This window comes from Hordeum vulgare, chromosome 7H (genome assembly GCF_904849725.1).
Source record: "Hordeum vulgare subsp. vulgare chromosome 7H, MorexV3_pseudomolecules_assembly, whole genome shotgun sequence".
In the NCBI taxonomy this organism is placed as follows: Eukaryota; Viridiplantae; Streptophyta; class Magnoliopsida; order Poales; family Poaceae; genus Hordeum; species Hordeum vulgare.
The window spans coordinates 154123641-154144527 of NC_058524.1; the positions used below are offsets into that span (position 1 = coordinate 154123641).

General features: G+C 40.4%; 1 protein-coding gene across 1 annotated transcript; it reads right to left on the reverse strand.

Moving 5' to 3' along the window:
• Positions 1-489: 489 nt before the first annotated feature.
• LOC123410304 (achilleol B synthase-like) lies at positions 490-20679 on the reverse strand. Its single transcript, XM_045103225.1, has 18 exons — positions 20387-20679; positions 17134-17319; positions 16400-16489; positions 16097-16282; positions 15167-15251; positions 13981-14147; positions 13161-13349; positions 6792-6905; positions 5367-5489; positions 5161-5280; positions 4580-4678; positions 3785-3841; positions 3126-3172; positions 2887-3030; positions 2621-2798; positions 1403-1477; positions 1150-1233; positions 490-893 (listed from the first exon to the last, which is right to left on the reverse strand). Exons 1-18 carry the CDS (start codon positions 20582-20584, stop codon positions 771-773), a joined length of 2265 nt encoding a protein of 754 aa, XP_044959160.1. The 5' UTR covers positions 20585-20679; the 3' UTR covers positions 490-770.
• Positions 20680-20887: the final 208 nt, after the last annotated feature.

The window sequence follows — 20887 nt, forward strand, 5'->3', positions numbered from 1 at the left end:
AGGAGGGGGGCTCCCTCCCCCCTCTCACGATGGCGCCGAACTGCCGCCGGGGCAAGGAGTGTGACGGCGATCTACATCAACAATCTCATCCCCGTCAACGCCAACTCTCTCCACCTCTTTTCCCGCTGTAACTCTCTATTAAACATGGTGCTCAACACTACATACTATGTCCCAATGATATGTGGTTATCCTGTGATATTTGAGTAGATCCATTTTGTCCTACGTGTTTGTAATTGTGATATGATGTTACTGATATGAGTTACGTGTTGATATCATGTTGTCCTAAGATACCTTTCGTGGTGCGCACACGCGAAGGATAGTGGGGGAGATATGAAAATATCAATATCTAGAATATGATAATGATTTCATATTCTGAATGTTGATATTTTTGTCAATAAACTTGGTCAAAGTTTGAGAACTTTGACTTAAAAAAAAGTACACCTTATAATTAGGAACGGAGGGAGTAATATAAGGGGGGGGGGGGGACTCTTTTCCATTAATTAATTTCTCAAGAAGTAGGACAACGGCAATATAATACCGAGTGACCAAATTAGTGGCAAAGATGATATATATATTTTTAAAACCACACATAACATAATTGGCATGACACTACAATACATAAGATACAAATCTTCTCTATTACGTTTTGCCTTAATACTTGGTACTACTAAGCATGTTATTGATGTATGTCTTACACATAGATGTAGTTTGTCCATAATCCTTGTAGAAGGTACGGTTACACTTGGAAGCAGTGTAGTAACACATCACGTTCATTGGTTTCGGTTCTTCGCCAGCAGTCGACAGCGCAACTCTCCAAGAGCCCAGATGGGGAATAAGTTGCCGTAGTTGCCGTAATTGAAATACAAGGAGCAGTTGAAGCATCCAACGTGTTCCTGTCGCCAAACGTGAAAGTTTAGATTGCTTCGGGTCGCAATAACTAACATCTTGAAAAATGTACCACAACATGATAAATTAAATATATTAGTAGAACATGGTCCACTACTATCAAGGTTAGCAGATGATCATGGTAGGGTTTTGTGCCTTAAAAATATTTTTTCTGAAGAGTATATAACAGTTTCATCCTAAGCAGGAAGTATAGAAAATTAGAAACTAGTAATGCTTCTGTAGCCTCAAAAGTTCCATACTTACTTGATGGGGAAACTCTCCTGTCTCTAACTGCATATTGATCAATTCTTTGGCAGCCTGGTACAGTGGCATGGGATCTCGTTCAACCTGAATATAATGAACATAACATGTGGATATCAGAAGTTTAAAAGATGATACTCCCTCCATCCCATAATATAAGAGCGTTTTTGTAGTAAAAAACGCTCTTATATTATGGGGTGGAGGGAGTATATCAGAAGCTCAAAGTCAGTTCAAAAAAACCATGAACAAAACATACCTGCCCAGCATAAATTAAAGCCAACATTGCCCAAGCAGTGTTGACAGCATGCGGACTAGTAGCGCTCACATAAGACTGTAAAATATGAGGGTGAAAATCATAATTAAATCCATGAAGATTTGTACTAGTCACTTAATCAGTATTGACAATATATCAAGTAGTTCAAAAGGAACGGAAGTTAGCAATTTTCAGTTATGCCAGATAGCCAATCATTATGCACATGATCAATTATTCAATCAAAAGACTCAAGTTGGTATGCTTGCACAACAAGGACTGCATGGTAAAACATTCAGCGTGGTAAACTAAGAGCAGTATCGACTAACAAATTATGAAACATACTTTGTCACAAATTCACTAACTCGACACTGACATCACATGAACTGAAATGATTAATTTCTCTTCTTTCCATTGAGTATAGACGAGGAATGATCAAGAGGTAGCGTCAAGCTTGACGCCCTCCATGAGCGAGCTCGGGACAAAATCTGAGACAGCATGGTGGGCGGTGCCGAGCTGGTCAAAGTAGAAGCTATGGAGGACGTTTACCTTGGCTTGGTGAGAGCCAACAAACCCTACATGACAAGGATTATGCATGGGCACTCCATCGAGCTCAAGGGAGGCAATCTGGCTCTTCCTCATCTACGTGGATGCACAGGCACGGAAATACTTTGTGTTCTCGTCACCAAGCCAACAAAAATGAATTTGCTTCGCTGCCTCGAAAAGGCAGTGGTTTGAACCTCATGTATATCTTAGGAGCACTAGACAAGGCACCAAAGACAAAATTCAGGGCCAAAAATAGGTCGCCGCTCTTCGATGAGATCGATAAAGACAAAGACAGCCTGGCAGTTCCCCACAAGCGCATCCGGGTGCTGCAGTCCGCTTGCCCAGAAACATATCTTAGTGCATCCAGGATTGCACAGTACAGTCTATTCCTAATTAATTTATCATGGGTGATTTGAATTTCTGAACTCTTTGGGGCTTGAGTTTGCGCTAGTGATCTGCCAGATACAGGCATACAGCTACCGGTAGATAGCATCTCAAAGGCATACTCACTGTGTGTGTGTGTGTGGGGGGGGGGGGGGGGGGGGGGCGGGGGGATAGCATCTCAACAGCTTGCTCTTGTACTTATCATACCAAGCTAAAAAGTACAACAAACCCTACATGACCCTACCAAAACCTAATCAAAGTGTGTGGTTAGATACAGAAAAGAATGAGAATTACCTCAGTTTCACTAGAAAGATAAGTCTCTCCCCATCCACCTGTACTTAGCTGCTTTGACAATAGAAAGTCACATGCTCTTCTTATGGAGGAACTATTTTCATAAGTTCTTCCAGAAGCAATTAATCCTTTTACAGCAAAGAATGTTCCGTAAGTGAAACATACACCCCAAGTGCCAACCCTGTCAGATTTAAAATGATCCAGCTATTGACTGCCAATATTATAAGTTCAAATAATTAACACCAAGAAACAAAAATCATTTAAGATACCATGAGCCATCCTTTCGTTGACTATTCTCGATAAACTTGGAAGAATTTTTTATGCATTTTCCTATCTCCTCTTCGCGGTACCCCGGGTAAAGCTCTCGAAACAAAATAAAGGCTTGAAGCACCGATGATGTGCATTCAACAGATCTATCAATTGTTTGAAGTAGGTGAATTAGATCTCCAAGGATATGAAAAGGAATCAATTATATTTTCTGCAAGAAAGGAGATGTTTTCTTCCTTACGGATAATCGACAATAATATTCAGAAAAGACTCGGAAGGGTTGAGAACCTAGTACAAATAAAACCTAGGTTAGTGTAAGGTCAGGTAAAACATGTTAAGCAACAATATCATTTGGACATTCTGAATAGATAAACAATAAATAAGACGAGGAACCAATGAAGAGATAAATTAAAAGTACAGCAAAAGGATAGCTGGAAGTTAAATTTATTCCCAATTTGAACGATTAGATTACGGTTTGCATCTTCTGTACTTTATTTTTTAGACATTCATATGTCTATAGAGTACCTGCTACATAAACTGGACCAAATTTTGTTTCTGCCATCTATCTATAAATACTAATCGTTTATGATTGTACTGATAGTTGTCATTCGTGATGATAAAAGGATACGGTTGAGAACAAACTGGTTCCCAACTGAGGCCAGTGTGCTGCCTATTTTGGCTAGTTTCTAAAATTTAAACTGAAAAACAGTAATTTTGGTTGACAATTGTTTAAATTTGAAATTCCAGTACGAATCCGCAAATTGGAATTTCTGTCTTGATTGTAAAATTATTATTTTACACCATGGTTTTAACCTGATCACATGCAACTGAAACAGAGTGTCCCCATAGTTCCTGGGCTTGGTTTTCCAAACAACAGAAGTAGAACTGCGAAATACTCACCTCTAACAAAGATGTAGTTCTCTTGCACTCATATGTAGAAAAGGTACCGTCTTTGTTCTTCAAAGGAGAAAAAAAGTACGATCAGTGATCATTGATGTGTGCAATGCTAAATGGTTTTAAGACAACACATAAATCATCGGTAAGCATTAAAAGTGCAAAAAATTTAGTAAAAAGAAGAAGAGGATTTCTTGCAAGACAGCACAAAAACTTATAGTAATTCGCACCTAAGCAGAAAACTACAGAGATTCCAGTAAAGATTAGTAACAATTTAAAGGACTGATTATGATACATCTCATGGTATATTATGCAGTTGACGGAGTCTTTATCCTTCACCAGTTATTCAGCGTCGAAGCTGGGGTGCTGGTTGTGCATAAATCCAGGGGAAAAGTATAGTGGAGAAACCTTTGTAGCTAACATTTGTTTGCACCATAGGCATCTCCAAAAATCTACAGTCCACATGCACATATTACTTTATGAATCACTGTGTACTTACTCATTAGCTAAGAAATTACTATCTACACCACTCGCACAGATTAATTGGACATTCGGCGTACTATCCACTACTGACATACTCATGAATTTGAACCGCACAAGATACTCAGATCTATCTTTGGCACTTTTTCTCCATGTTGTCTTTGACCCAAGTGCACCTTTTTTCCCCTGCCTTTACTTCTAAGCATGACTAGTTCAAAGCTGATAGAAGTGGACTGGATTATCTGTCATTTAGACAGTACCTCAAAAAATTGAGAAAGGTAAATGTAAGGACATGAAACATGATTCGATTTAGTGTCATACCATGAAAGAAAGTAAGCAATCCACTGCATCATGCAACCTTTCACCTTTTATGGGATCTCCCACAAGATTAGGAGAGATCTTTGACAACAGCAACAATGCCTAAAGAGGTAAGAATCACTAAGAAAATTCCGTTACACAATGGGTGACATATCCACACATCATAAAGTTAGGACATTTGGGAACTTCAAAATAATAAGGAAAATCTACAAAATTTCATGACATAATGACACAAGTGCAGTTGCAAATTTTAGTGTAAGAAGATGATGATGTATGTATAATACAAAATTCCAATCAATATGGGTCGTTCTAGTTATGCATGAGTCTTGGTTGTCTTCCATACATTTGTTGCCTTCTTTGGAAATTTAAGAACCATTCACCCTTCTAATGTGCAAGCCAAAATGGCTCTAGTTGCACCTAGTTAAGTTGATGAAATCAATGGTCGGATATGAATAAAAAATGGTATTACTTTTCTGATGAACCACATTTTAGAGAGTACTACACTCAGTATCGATTTTTCTAATACGAAAGAATCTTTCCTACTTTTCTAGATTAAGGGAATATCAGAAATAACTTGTCTTGACCTTAAGTGCTTCTGCAGTACAATCTGATACCGACCAACCAATATCTGCTGTTGATAGTGTCCATGAACCTTTCGACCTATGGCGATAATAAGCTTCGCTCTGAGGATGGTTCTCAAGAATCTGCAAGCAAGAAACTGATGTCAAATTTACTATTCAAGTTTTATTTTATTTACAATGTGTAAATTTAGGAGATATAGAATTCGAACCTGTGAACCTTTAATGAACTCATGGGCTTTCCGAAGTGTTGGGCCAAACTCATTAGCAATGTCTGTTGAGCAATAAGCTTGAACAATAAAAGCTATCTCCCAGCTTTGACAACCATCACTGACCTATTGTAAAGAATTTAAGGGAAAAAGGTGTATGTAATACACATATCTCTTCATAGAACACTTGAGACCTCTCTTCAAATTAAATAAAGAACACACAAATTACACATTTTTATGTAACGAAGCTCTCGCGCAAAAGGAAAGGAAAATATCAGCAAAAACAAGTACTACAAAATATTGACAGGTCACAATAAGAAAAAGGGACATTTACATTTATACTCCTAATTTGTGCCCACTCTCAGATTTACACCTAACTTTTTGACGTGCTCAAATTTGCCCCCAAAAAGTATTTTAAGTCACGAGAATGCCCATCTAGCTGGTCAAAGTTGTTTGACCAAAATTTTGAAAATTCATAACAAATTCATATGAACTCAGAAGAATCCAAATAAGATATCAAAATGTTCTTAAAAATATCACCTATACGTGCATGTCATTTACATTCATCATCTACAAGTGCATTTAATTGCATTCACCCTAAATAGTTTTTTTATTTTATAAACCCTAAAAAAGCTTTAAAGAGTGCTTTTATCATGAACGTAAATGACATGTGCATATAGGTGATGTTTTTATGAACATTTTGATATCTTATTTTTCATTCTTCTGAGTTCGTATGAATTTCTGAAGAATTTTCAAAGTATCAGTCAAACAACTTTGACCAGATGGAAGGGCATTCTTGCGACCTAAAATGCTTTTTAGGGGCAAATTTCAGCACATCAAAAAGTTAGGGGTAAATTTGAGTAGTGGGTCCAAGTTAGGGACACAAATGTGAATGTCCCTAAAAAAAATCTTCAGTAGAAAAACAACCCTTAGTAATTTGTATTGATTATAAGCATTGGTAAGATTTCCATATTCTCATTAAAAGGAAGAACCATGAGTTTTTGTAGTGTAGAAACAATTCCTCTGTTCCTAAATATAAGTCTTTTTTAAGATTCCACTACGGATTACATATGGATGTATATAGACATACTTTAGAGTGTAGATTCACTCATTTCGTTCCATATGTAGTCCGTAGTGGAATCTTCAAAAAGAGTTATATTTAGGAACGGGGGGAGTATAAAATAAAATTCAGCACATTTATGATTAATTTTAAAAACTTATAGGATGTATTATTGTTTTCTCACGATTTGATTTCAATTGGCAAACAAACTGCCAGGAGACACAAAATGCACAAACATACAGTCTGCCAACAGTAGCGGACCAACGGGATAAAATACCAAATGTTTACACATAACGGTCCTCAGTCATAAAAACAAATGGAGTAGAGAAAAAATAGTGGACAAAGCACGACAAGATAGTGTTACCTACATGTGCTTTCATGCCATCTTCTGCAAGCCATAAACAATCATAGATCCTTGGAAGATGCAACTTCAGTGCATCTGAATTTGGATCTTCGCTCCAACAACAAATCATATCTAGTGCCTAGAACAAGAATTTTTCTCAGTTTATTAATTCAAACTAATTATTTTGTGAGATACATTGCAAGAAACTAGCAAGAAAGAGTTTGGTGGTTTGGGGATACCCAACATTAGAGAATTTAATATGGCCTTACTAGCTTCATGGGGGAAAAGATTTTTTAATGATGTGGATAGTGACTGGAAGAAAATTCTGAGATATAAATACAATGTGTCTAACCCAAATATATTCTGGTCTAGGCAGCAGGGAGGCTCTCCCTTTTGGAAGAGTGTGACCTGGGCTTTGAATGCCACTAGAACCTTATATAGATGGAATTTTGGTAATGGTAATCATATTAGTTTTTGGCATGACATTTGGGCTGGAGATTGTTCTCTGAAAGTAAGATTTTGGAGCTTATTTGAGATATGTAATCAACAGGACTGTACAGTTTCTCAGGTTTGGAATGAGACATATCTTAGGTTGTCCTTTAGAAGGTGTGTAGATAATAATGGTATGAATGACTGGAATAAGCTCATTGATTTTATTAAGAGCTTTTGCCTAACTGATCTGCATGATAAACCAATCTGGGGATTAGAATCTAATGGGATCTACTCTGTACGCTCCTTCTACAAGTTTATAAACTTTGGTGGTGTGGTTTCTCCTTTTGGAGATAGCTTATGGAAAACTTTATGCCCTCAAAGTATTCATGTGTTCCTTTGGCTTTGTTTATATAATAAAACATTAACCAGAGATAATGTTGCTAAAAGGAAACACCTTGATGATTTGACGTGCTTGTTTTGTAATGAACCTGAATCTATACAACACCTTTTCTTTGAGTGCATTAATGTTGGTGTTATCTGGACAGCTATATCTGGATTTTTTCATTGTGATGAAATACGTTGTTTTCATGATGTAGCTTCCTTTTGGAAACTGAATAAGAAGGAAAAAATGCTCAATATGATTACTGCTGCCTCCTTGTGGAGTGTTTGGACACTAAGGAATGAATTTCGCTTCCAGGGGCGCACTTGGAGAGGTCCAGGCTACGTCCTTGTCAAGTTAAAAGGAATTTTGCAACAATGGTCGGCTCTCTGCGACGCTGCTCAAATGGTTGTACTGAAGAACTTCGTCACAACGCTGGACATGCGCCGGGGGGAGCTGCTGAGGATCGCCTGGAGTGACCAAAGCTGATTCTTCTCTTTCTCCACCTGGCTGTAATATATAAGAGTTGTGTTTCGGTGGTTTAAATTGTAGCTGGGATGAGTACTTGTTTTCCTTTCCTAGGAAAAATGGCTGTAGGGAGATGACCTACAGGTTCGATAAGACGTAATCGTTTCGATGCGATGTCTGTTATGGCTTTGCTCTGCTTCAATAAAATGGGGCAGGGGGGGAAACCCCTTTCTTTCAAAAAAAAAAGAAACTAGCAAGAAAATAAGAAAATGACAAGGAGGTTATTTGGATGATTAAATGGCTAATAGGGGTGTTAACACATGAACTTCACACAATGGCAGGAATAGATGACAGTGACAATGACTGGGTATTGGGTTGGGACTGATTGGATTGTCCTATTCTAAGAACATCTCCAATAGAAGATGCAAATTTGGAGATGTAAAAATTTACATATCCAAAAAGTGCTTTTTGCATCTTCAAAAAATGACCAACTCCAACAGATGATGCAAAACGGAAATGTAAAAGAGCAACTCCAATAAAAGATGCAAACTAGAGATACAAAAACTTCGGGAATTTCATCGAACACCTTGTTTGCAGGGTGGACGAAATCGGACGGCTGCGGGTTGGCAGCCGTTCGGCGGCGGCGACTGCTCGGCAGAGGAGATGGCCGCACGTCAGTAGAGAAGAAGGTGGGAGCTCGACGTGGCCGGAAGAACGGCCAAGCCTCGCGGCCGTTGGGCGGGCGGCGTGGCGCGCCTTCCCTAACTCCGGCGGGGTGTCTAGGCCAGGAAGAAGCCTAGCCCATCGTAGACCTCGCCGGGGAAGTCATTTAGGCCAGCCGCAACAGCCGGAGATGCTTTGATTCGGCGGCGACCAAAAGTAAATCGGCGGCGACGCAGGCGGCGGGTGACGGGGGAGGGGGGAGGGGGGCGAAGTCGCCACGGCGGCGATTTGGTGCAGATTCGGCCGACGGCGGAGTTGGGCGAGCGGCAGCTGGTCGCGGGGAACTGAAATTAACGGCATTTGGCAGTTGGCGGGCGGTTGCGTTTTTACATCTCCTAGAGGTGGAGATGCAAATTTGCACCATGAGATGTTGTAGTTTACATCTCCGGGAGGCGGAGATGTAATTTTTTTTTGCATCTACACTATCTGTTGGAGAGGTGTTTTGGGGCCTCGGAGATGCAAAAGGTGGTTATTTTTGCATATACATCTTCTATTGGAGATGCTCTAAAAATACATGATCTAGTAATACTCCCTCTGTAAACTAATATAAGAGTATTTAGATCACTATTTTAGTGATTTAAACGCTCTTATATTAGTTTACGGAAGGAGTACTAAATATCTGTCATCGTATTCTCCCTTTTGAAGGCATATATTTAATACGATGCATGTAGAAAAGTAGAAATGGGTCTGAAATGCTTAAGCACCAAGGTAATTACGCTAAAAATATGCATAATAAACACATCAAAACATTTATTATTACTAAACATGCTTCAAAGCTCATATAGTAAACAAAAGTTTCACCCTAGAATGTGCAGAGTCAGATAGTATTGGCCATAAATTTTATTTACCATAGATTTGATCTAGAATATATAGGTTGTGGAAAACTCTGCCTATGTTGTCTCAACATAGCCGGTCCCAAAGCCCGGGTAAAGGAGGGTTGTGATAGGCTAGGCAAGCCAACGTCAAAACTCAACCACTCTTATGGAGATGAAACCCAAAAGATTTTCATTGGGGCGTAACCCTCTCAGTGTCGCGCCACATCTAAACCCGGGTGTGGTGGAAAATGGGCAAGGGCAAGGCCGTCACCCCCTAGGTGGCACGCTGTATCGTGATCTGGATACGGTCGCAAGTGAGCAAGGATCGGGTCGTCACATCCTTAGTTGCGCGCTACATCGACAACCGGGTGTAGTGGAAAATGAGCAAGGGTCTTCGCATTTGACTCGACGAGTGCGAAGGGTAAGGAAGCTAGCCGAGCCTAGGAGGATTCACTTAGGTAGCTGGAACGTAGGGTCTCTGACAAGTAAGCTTCGGGAGGTAGTTGATACAGCGGTGAGGAGAGGCGTTGATATCCTTTGCGTCCAAGAGACCAAATGGAGGGGACAGAAGGCGAAGGAGGTGGAGAGTACCAACTTCAAGCTGTGGTACACGGGCACGGTTGCAAACAAAAAATGGAGTAGGCATCTTGATCAGCAAGAGCCTCAACTATGGAGTGGTAGACGTCAAGAGACGTGGGGACCAGATTATCCTGGTCAAGCTGGTAGTTGGGACTTAGTTCTCAATGTTATCAGTACGTATGCCCCGCAAGTAGGCCACAATGAGAACACCAAGAGGGAGTTCTAGGAAGGCTTAGAGGACATGGTTAGGAGTGTACTGGTTGGCGAGAGGCTCTTCATAGGAGGAGACCTCAATGGCCACGTGGGCACATCTAACACAAGTTTTGAAGGGGTGCATGGGGGATTTGGCTATGGCATTAGGAATCAAGGAGAAGACGTCTTAAGCTTTCCGCTAGCCTACAACATGATCATAGCTAACACCCTCTTTAAGAAGAGAGAATCACATCTAGTGACTTACAGTAGTGGGCAACACTCTAGCCAGATTGATTTCATCCTCTCGAGAGAAGACAGGCGTGCATACCTAGACTGTAAGGTGATACCTGGACAGAGTGTTGTCCCTCAGCATAAGCTTGTGGTTGCTGACTTCCGCTTTCGGATTCGTGTCCAGCGGGGCAAGCGTGCCAAAGTCGCTAGAACGAAGTAGTGGAAGCTCAAGGGGGAGGTAGCTCAGGCGTTTAAGGAGAGGGTCATTAAGGAGGGCCCTTGGGAGGAAGGTGGTGATGCAGACAACATGTGGATGAAGATGGCAACTTGCATTGTAAGGTGGCCTCAGAGGAGTTTGGAGTGTCCAGGGAAGTAGAAGAGAAGCTAAAGATACCTGGTGGTGGAACGATGATGTCCAGAAGGTAATTAAGGAGAAGAAAGATTGTTTCAGACGCCTGTATCTGGATAGGAGTGTAGACAACATAGAGAAGTACAAGATGGCAAAGAAGGCCGCAAAGCAAGCTGTGAGTGAAGTAAGGGGTCGGGCGTATGAGGACCTCTACAACGGTTAGACACGAAGGAAGACGAAAGGGACATCTATAAGATGGCCAAGATCCGAGAGAGGAAGACGAGGGATGTTGACCAAATCAAGTGCATCAAGGACGGAGCAGAGCAACTGCTGGTGAAGAACGAGGAGATTAAGCATAGATGGCGGGAGTACTTTGACAAGCTGTTCAATGGGAAGAGTGAGAGCTCTACCATTGATCTGGACGACTCCTTTGATGATACTAGCAGGCGTTTTGTGCGGCGAATCTAGGAGTCGGAGGTCAAGGAGGCTTTAAAGAGGACGAAAAGAGGCAAGGCGATGGGCCCTGATTGTATCCCCATTGAGGTGTGGAGAGGCCTCGGGGACATAGCGATAGTATGGCTAACCAAACTTTTCAACCTCATTTTTCGAGCAAACAAGATGCCAGAAGAATGGAGATGGAGTATATTAGTATCAATCTTCAAGAACAAGGGGAATATTCAGAGTTGTACTAATTACTGTGGAATTAAATTGACGAGCCATACACTGAAGCTATGGGAGAGAGTCATTGAGCACCGCTTAAGAAGAATGACAAGCATGACCAAAAATCAGTTTGGTTTCATGCGTGGGAGGTCGACCATGGAAGCCATTTTCTTGGTATGACAACTTATGGAGAGATATAGGGAGCAAAAGAAGGACTTGCATATGGTGTTCATTGACTTGGAGAAGGCCTATGATAAGATACCGCGGAATGTTATGTGGTGGGCCTTGGAGAAACACAAAGTTCCAGCAAAGTACATTACCCTCATCAAGGACATGTACGATAATGTTGTGACAAGTGTTCGAACAAGTGATGGCGACACTGAACACTTCGCGATTAAGATAGGACTGCATCAGGGGTCAGCTTTGAGCCCTTATCTTTTTGCCTTGGTGATGGATGAGGTCACAAGGGATATACAAGGAGATATCCCATGGTGTATGCTCTTTGCGGACAATGTGGTGCTAGTCGATGATAGTCGGACGGGGGTCAACAGGAAGTTGGGAGTTATGGAGGCAAACCTTGGAATCGAAAGGTTTAGACTTAGTACGACTAAGACCGGGTACATGAGGTGCGCTTTCAGTACTACTAAGCACGAGGAGGAAGGGGATGTTAGCCTTGATGGGCAGGTGGTACCTCAGAAGGACACCTCCCGTTATTTGGGGTCAATGTTGCAGAAAGATGGGAATATCGATGAAGATGTGAACCATAGAAGTAAAGCCGGATGGATGAAGTGGCGTCAAGCTTCTGGCATTCTCTATGACAAGAGGGTGCCACAAAAGCTAAAAGGCAAGTTCTATAGGACGGCAGTTCGACCCGCAATGTTGTATGGCGCCGAGTGTTGGCCGACTAAAAGGCGACATGTGCAACAGCTAGGTGTGGTGGAGATGCGCATGTTGAGATGGATGTGTGGCCATACAAGGAAGGACCGAATCCGGAATGATGATATACGATATAGAGTTGGGGTAGCGCCAATTGAAGAGAAGCTTGTCCAACATCGTCGGAGATGGTTTGGCCATATTCAGCGCAGGCCTCCAGAAGCCCCAGTGCATAACGGACGGCTAAAGCATGCTGATAATGTCAAGAGAGGTCGGAGTAGACCGAACTTGACATGGGAAGAGTCCGTAAAGAGAGATCTAAAGGATTGGAGCATCACCAAAGAACTAGCCATGGACAGGGATGCGTGGAAGCTTGCTATCCATGTGCCAGAACCATGAGTTGGTCGCGAGATCTTATGGGTTTCACCTCTAGCCTACCCCAACTTGTTTGGGACTAAAGGCTTTGTTGTTGTTGTATATAGGTTGTGGAAATGGAATATGGACATGCATAGCCTTGAGGAGGATGTATGATATTTAAAAATCAGTCCTATTTACCACAGGCCTGGCCCCAGACTTAAAGCTTGTCCCTTTGGAAATGAACTAGATCTAGCCTTAGACGAATATTATAGCAGAAGTGGCAAAAGCCACCCACTACTTTCTTGCACATATTAAGAAGCAAGCCGGTCAAATTACCTTGTTAATCGGGCATATACCGATATATTTAGTACTTTCGTCTTCATAATGGATATGTTTCATGAGGTTCTTCAATGCTGTATCTCTTAACCTATTAACTGGCCAGAAATTCAAAACCGGTTCCACAAATTTATTAAGACATGTCCAAATAAGATTTTGCACAAATGTCCTTGGATAGCGAAGGTCTTCCTGCATGCAACAAAAAATAATAACAGAAAAAACGATTAAAAATCATCTATGTAGAGTTCTAGACAGATCAGTTATAACTGAGAACTTTAATGTAAGAAAAACAAGAAGGGTTTGTACTGTGTAAATAACTATCATTTCCCCATATTACTTACATTAGCAGTCACCTTATCTAATATTAGATGAGAAGTTTCACCGGCTGTGTAATTGTTCTTCAACAATTTTCACACTCAGTCATATTTCTAAGCAGCTAATTATTATTTTTTGTTTAATAAGAACATGCACAGGTAACAAGTGCAAGAAATTCAATTCAAAATGAATATAAAGATGTAGTGTACTCATAAATTACAATGCAAAACTAAACTTCCATTTAAGATATTCATTGTCCTTCTAATTTTCTAGCATTGGTCTCGTACAGAACTAGTAATTATTATGCCATATAAAACTGTATGTTAACACATACATAGTTACTTCTACACTTGCTGCACGATGGCATACATAAATATGAACTAATGATTTCGGTGGCTTGACACTGCAGCACCATACTTTTTCAACAAATAACATACTATCTAGTATATTTGCTTATGTAGTAGTGATTACATTTTGAGTAGCAATGTGTCTTTCTAAAACAAACCTTGGCACAAGTACCACGTGCTTTATTCCAATCGATCTCATGGTATGGCAAACTATAGAGCTCCTGTCTTATTTCCAATATTGTTGGTGTAATTGGGCCAACAAACTTTTTGCCATAAAGATAAGACATTGGCATATAAACCAACCGGGTAAAGCACCAGAATCGTCCTGTGAAAGAAATTCACTCGAATAAGAAAAACTATCATAAAAGCAGCAACCCAAATGCACTGTTGAAGGGGGTGATTTCTGAGCCGTTCATTTATTACCTTCTGGCAACATAGACAAACCAATTTAGCATTCCTGAGTTATAGTTTCAAAACAAGCAAGCATTTACTGGTACAGCCTTTTTTTAGTGAAAAGTGAAGGAGAGCTGCACATCATTAAATTAAGAATAGAACAAAAGTAAAAAAAAAAAGACGCATACAAGCGGGCCAAAGAAAGATATGACTATGACCTTGACCCGTCAAAAAGGCCCTTATGGCCAAATCCCCTGGAGCCCTTTGGCCCCAGTCATACACCACAAACGGGCCACATCCCAAATGTTTTGCAGGATCAAATTAAGGCTATTTGGGCCCCTCTAAAAAACACACCATTCATATGCTTCCATATCCATCAAGCTATCAAACACAACCAAAATGTCAAAGCCCTTGAGAACACAAGCTACGAGTAGATGTATGGTTTCCTCCACTTGATCACATAGAGGATATATACCGGGTGGTCAAGGCCCTGTTTAGCCAAATGATCCACAGTCCAACAACGATTTAGAGAGGCCAAACCCTAACCCTAAACAAACAAGCATCTTCAAAATGTCCATATCAGTGTCCATTGCATTTAATGGAAGCAATGAAGATTGAGTCTATTGAAATATTTTCCAGGTATCTATATATTTTACCAAAATGCTATTCTCAGTTAGTATATTTTAACAAACTCCATGTAACTTTGTTTAAGAAAATTCAAATTAATTCATGGAAAATACATTAACACGTCAATATGGTCGTGTATGGTATCAGTAGGAATGTGCATTAGTGTAGGATTGGCAAGCCAAAGTTGAATTGTGTATGTATGGAAAACAGGGACAATATAGATAGTAAGAACAAACAGGGGAATTCTGTGTACATTTAAGTCATGAGGGGTAATGGATATCTCGAAGATTCAATCATATTTACCCTTGCAAAAGAAACTAGTACCTGGATGAATTGGAAGAAAATGTGGGACAAGCCATAGTTCAGGAATGATCGCATTGTTTCCGGACCATTCATACAAACCGACCACCTTCATTTAAAAACATGAATTGCTTGCATTAACCCCTCCTTGGTCAAGAAATAATAATTTCTAGATAAAGTGAACAACTGCAACCGAGATTTTGGCAGCAACCAACTTACGGCAATTCAAGCAACCATAGAAACTAAGAAACTAAACTATTTTCACTTTGACTGCTTCTGGTGTAATCAAGTCAAGATGAATATGCTAAAATCTATCCTCATAACTAACATAGAAACAAGACACAGTCATGGAAAGGCATTTAAATTTGGAGGAAAACTATTAACTGGGAATTATACTATCCAATATCAAAGATTCTCTTGAATTTCAATACGTTTGCTGATTTATCAACAATCTAATACGTACACACAAAAAGTTCACATAAAAGGGCATTAAGCATAAATTACACTCTAATATGGTTCAAGGCAGTAAGGGAAACGGGTTAAATGTAACATGTAAGTACTCCCTCTGGTCCTTTTTAGTCTGCATATAAGTTTTGTCTGAAATCAAAGTATCTCTACTTTGACCAAACTTATAGAAAAAATTATGAACATTCACCATGCCAAATCAATATTGTTAGATTCTTTACGAAATGTAGTTTCATAATGTATATATTTGGTATTGTAGATATTGATATTTTTTAATATAAATTTGGTCAAACTTTGCAAAGTTTGACTTGACCGAAATCTAATACGGGAGTAAAAAGGACCGGAGGGAGTAGCTTCAAAAAAGTCCCTGCAGAGTAAGTTGCCAATTTTGGATTAAAAAATCTCCATACCCAAGGAACCCCCTTTATTGTCACACACGCAAGCCTAGAGATACTTCACATACTAATTGTTTGTGTTTCAGTAGCATACCGAGAGCCATATCTTTCCCCATTGTGGTATTGCAGCTGCACTTCCACGTGACAGAATCCAAGCACGTCCTGCAGTCAAGGCATCATTGTCCACCTCGTCAAGAAGCCTCAAGGTAACATAGTTCAAGCATGATCCAAACATGCTGCTCGGCCCTAATACTTGTGTACCCCAACCACCATCTTCATTCTACATGGATTACATTACATGCACTCTTGTCATGTTTTTCTATACCATCAAACTGTAATGTGCACTTGGCATATTAAGAGTATTAGTAGAAATTAACTGGGAGAGATTTTGGCATGCCTGATGATTGTAAATATAGCGACATATCTCACGTCGATGTTCTGTTGATAGGACAGTATTGAGTGATCCAGTAACATGTAGAGCAAATATCTGCGAGAAACAAATTATGATCATAATGGTGTCCACAGACCAACTGAGGTATGCAACTCCTGATAATTAGTTCAGGACTATTGACACCCGAGCATTAAATTGAACTGTCCAGCATTTGAAACAATTAGATTAAAAGGGGCAGCCCGGTGCATGCAGCTCCCGCTTGCGCAGGGTCCGGGAAAGGGTCCGACCACTTTGGGTCTATTGTACGCAGCCTTTCCCTACATTTTTGCAAGAGTCTGTTTCCAGGATTTGAAACAATTAGATTAAGCAGCTAATAATCCCGATGTATCTTGTGTACGGGAAGTATATATATGTGTGTACTATAATTAGATAGCTCTTAATAAGCACTACAAAAGGAAGTGAATAGAACACTTCATAGCATGGGTACAGCAATTTTTACTGTCAATTAATTTCCTTTGTCACAGACATAACGATGCAAGCTATATAACCAGGCAGCACGCATCCGACTTTTTGGAAAGACTTCAGTAAAACAATAATTACTGAGAACAAAATTAGCTGACAAACAATCAGATTCACCATATGACAACAAAACTTATACTTTCTCCTAGCAATATCAAACAGCTGACTGGAAAAATATACTCGAGGAAATAAATTCAAAGCAGAGTGAATAAAATACGCACCAAGATAGGCATAATGAGCATAATTCCACTGAAATCGCCAGCCCAATGCCCATCGTGTGTTTGCAGAGCAGAAAGGTGAGTAAGTGCTCCCCTCAATGATGTCAATATGGTCTCTGCCGTGACTTGTTCACTCTCTGCAATCTTGACGGCTGGAAGATCCACCTCAACATGCTTTTGCTTTGCAAGCTGCGATCGATAATGCTAAAATGTGAGAATTTTACTGCAGATGATGTAATTATTTAAAACACAGGTTTGCATATTAACATGGCAAAAATAGAACAAAAACATCTAGAGGACTTTGATCATTTGCTTGTCCGGGACCTTATTTTCCTGGAAAACAAACTCACAAACTGTGGACAGTCTGTATTCTAGTCTAGGAAAAAAAAACAATTGTGGACGGTCCCCTCTGCTCCATATGTTACAGAGCCGAGACTTTCAGTCTTTGTTTAATCATAACTATCTACTACCAGTAACTGGGTAACACCAATCGCTAGGGTAAATAAAGATGGTATCTTTAGAGAAACAGAGCAACGGCTTCAAAGATTTCCGGCCCAGCGAACTCACTCACGGGGGCGCCCTGAGCAGTGCGGCGTGGCGGCCGCCCGGCTGGCTCCGGTCGCGGTCAAGAGATCCGCGGGGGCTGCTGGCTGGGCGGCGGAAGGGAGATGACTGCTGTGGCGCCGTGGCGCGGCCCCGCCCTGGGAACCGCATATGTAGAGGTGGGCACGGGAGGTGGACCGCGACATGGACGCGGAAGACTAACAGACAATGGGCCGGCCGCATCCCAGTGCTCCCCGTCCCCGTTTCAATGGCGTTTGTAGTAGTACAGTAGGTACCCAGTATACGTGGTCGGTGGGTGGTACCGTTCTAAGTATACAAGTATAATAAGTAGGGGAGTGATCTGCGGCGCGCGCAGGCCGCACATCCACCAACCCCTCCGCGTCCGCACCGTTGGATCTCCATGCAATATTTTTTCCGCGATGCAACAATTTTTTCAATGGTTGCAACAAAAAACAAAATTAGTAACAAAAAAATATCTACGTGATCGTAGCAAAAATACGAAGTTGATGGTACGTGGTAGCAAAAGTGAAACGCCGGTTGTAACAAATATTTACGTGATGTGTATGCAACTTTTTTAATGAACGGTTGCAGCAAAAAATGATGTCGGTTGTAGCAAAAATTAACACGGTTGTAGCAAAAGTAAAAAACATCGATTGTAACGAAAAATTCGAAAAACTGGAGTTGCAACCAAATGTATATGCATTTTTTTACTGAACAAATGTAGGAAAAAAATAACGCTTGCAGCAAATATGACGCTGGTTGCAACTATTTAAACGAAAAAATATTGCATGCCCAGTCAGCACGCGTGGGCGGTCGTGTGCGGCCGGCCGAACAGTTGGGCCGGTGCACCGACCAGAAACGATTCCCTAATAAGTATGGTCCTTTTCCTTTCGGGAAATAAGTGTGGTTCTTGTAGTATACATGTTGCTACAAGGAAATATTGGATTAAATTGTCGTAAATAGTACTCGAGTAAAAATAAAGTGAACCATCCATCAAAAATGCCAAATGAAGGCTGAATATGAAAAAATTAAATTCATATTTTATGTTTCAATCTTCTCAAAAAAATACAGATATACTTAGAGACATGATTTCCATGTGTGTAAATTTTTAGAACAAAATACGTACAAGTAAGAGCTACACAAAAATATGTGTGGTTTTTTAGCACATGCACTATTCATCCTCAAAGTCCATGATTTTTTTTCTTTGCACAACTCGCATTTCAAGGTATTTCATTTTGAAATATTACACACATACACATCACATCCTCGTATACTTGAACAAATGTTTTTGGAACCAAAAATTTTGAATTTTAAAATTTTCAAAAAAATTGGCCTCCATGAAGCTCGGCTTCCAAAACGCCCTATTCGCATTTCTTTTTTCCTTTTTAAATGTTATATAAATACCTTCATGAATGTGTAATTATTTAAATGATCTTCACAATGTATAGTAAATCTTGTCTTTCAGGAAGATATTTAATCCCTGTGAGTACTATTAGCACTTCCTCCCGGTTTTTGTTTACTATACATGTTAGCTCTGTCAAGTCAAACTTTTTAAATTTGACCAAGTTAATAATAATATGTTGACATCTACAATAACAAATCAATACCATTAGATTCATCGATGAATATATTTATATGCTCATTATTTGAAATTTCATACTATAAACTTGATCAAATGTTATCAAGTTTGACTTATGGCAAAACTAATATATAGAGTAAACAAAAATAGAGGGGGTATCTAAAAAGTTTCTTACTTAAACTTGTACTGCTGATATATTTTTATTACATGTCATTTAGTTTGCTTCGTCATTCTACTTGTATTAGTATTTCCAGATTCATTAACTCTGCCCGAAGTCAAAGGATGCCACTATATATTCTTAAATGAGTAAAATACACTGAAGGTCTTAAAAGTATTTCAAGTGTGTTAAGTAGATCATAAAGTTTGATACCGTTCACCGCTGGTCCTAAATGTGTGTAAATCGTTCACTGCAGGTCTTAAAAGTATTCCAAAGTGTATTAAGTAGGTCTTAAAAGTGAACGATTTTAAACTTTTAGAACCTACTTGACACACTTGAAATATTTTTAGGACCTTTGGTGTATTTTACTCTTCTTAAATCATGTACTGTTGTGACGACTTCTAAACTTTGTCACGGGCCAGCTGACCCTAACGAATTTAGGTAAAGTATACATTAAGTTGTTGTTAATCAAAGAACGATTAGTGCTGAACCCATGTAATATATGAAGGTGATCCCATTGGAAAATTTGGCTGGATTGGCCCATCGTCATACCGGATTTCCGGCGATTCAGAAAACTGAACCACACACCTCATCACGAAAAAGGAAGATGGAAAATTAAAACAGTTAAATTATCTTCCAAGGAAAAAAAAAAGCAGTATTTTCACAACTCACTAGAACCACAGCAGCATGGCCATGGAGTGAACGTGCCCATCTAGGACGTGCAGGCCCATTTAATGCTCAATCGTACTTTTTCCATGCAATTGTGCCTATATTTAGGTTCCTATATATGGATAGTTTATGTCGTTTTCGTCTTGATATGGCTGCAAAATGCATGATGATGCTACTACTACTATGATCTGACTGGTGTCCTGATATTGTACTTTGCACGCGTGCAGATAGCTGGACATATCAGTGCATGCATATGCATGAGCATGACCATCTACTAGTGTGTATACCTGCATGCGCATAAGAAGATCCTGCGACTCCTTCTTCTGGAAACGGCGGTGCGTGAACTCCCGGCGCACCCTCTCCACCTCGGCGCGCTCCTCCGGCGTGCCGTAGTCGGCGTCGAACTCCCACACCGCCCTGCCGAGGAAGTTGTTCACCGACCGCAGCCACGGGCCGCCACCCTCGGACACCTTCAACCTCCACATCTCTCTCTGGACTCTGGACTAGCTGAACTGAGCTGAGCTGAGGTGAGATGAGCTCACAAAGTGCTCGATCACTATCGCCAACCCCAAACACTCTGCGCTTGTGATGGAGAGCCATGCAGCCCCCATGGGGTCCTGTTTATACGGGCCGGCGCGGTTTGGAAAAGTCTATTTTAAACCCTAAACTCATGAAGATCCAACGAAATGAACCCTTAAGTCAAAATCCCGATTCATTGCACCTGAACTATGTCATTCCGGTCTAAATCAAACGTTCGGATCATTTTTCAAATGAGAATTGTTGACGTG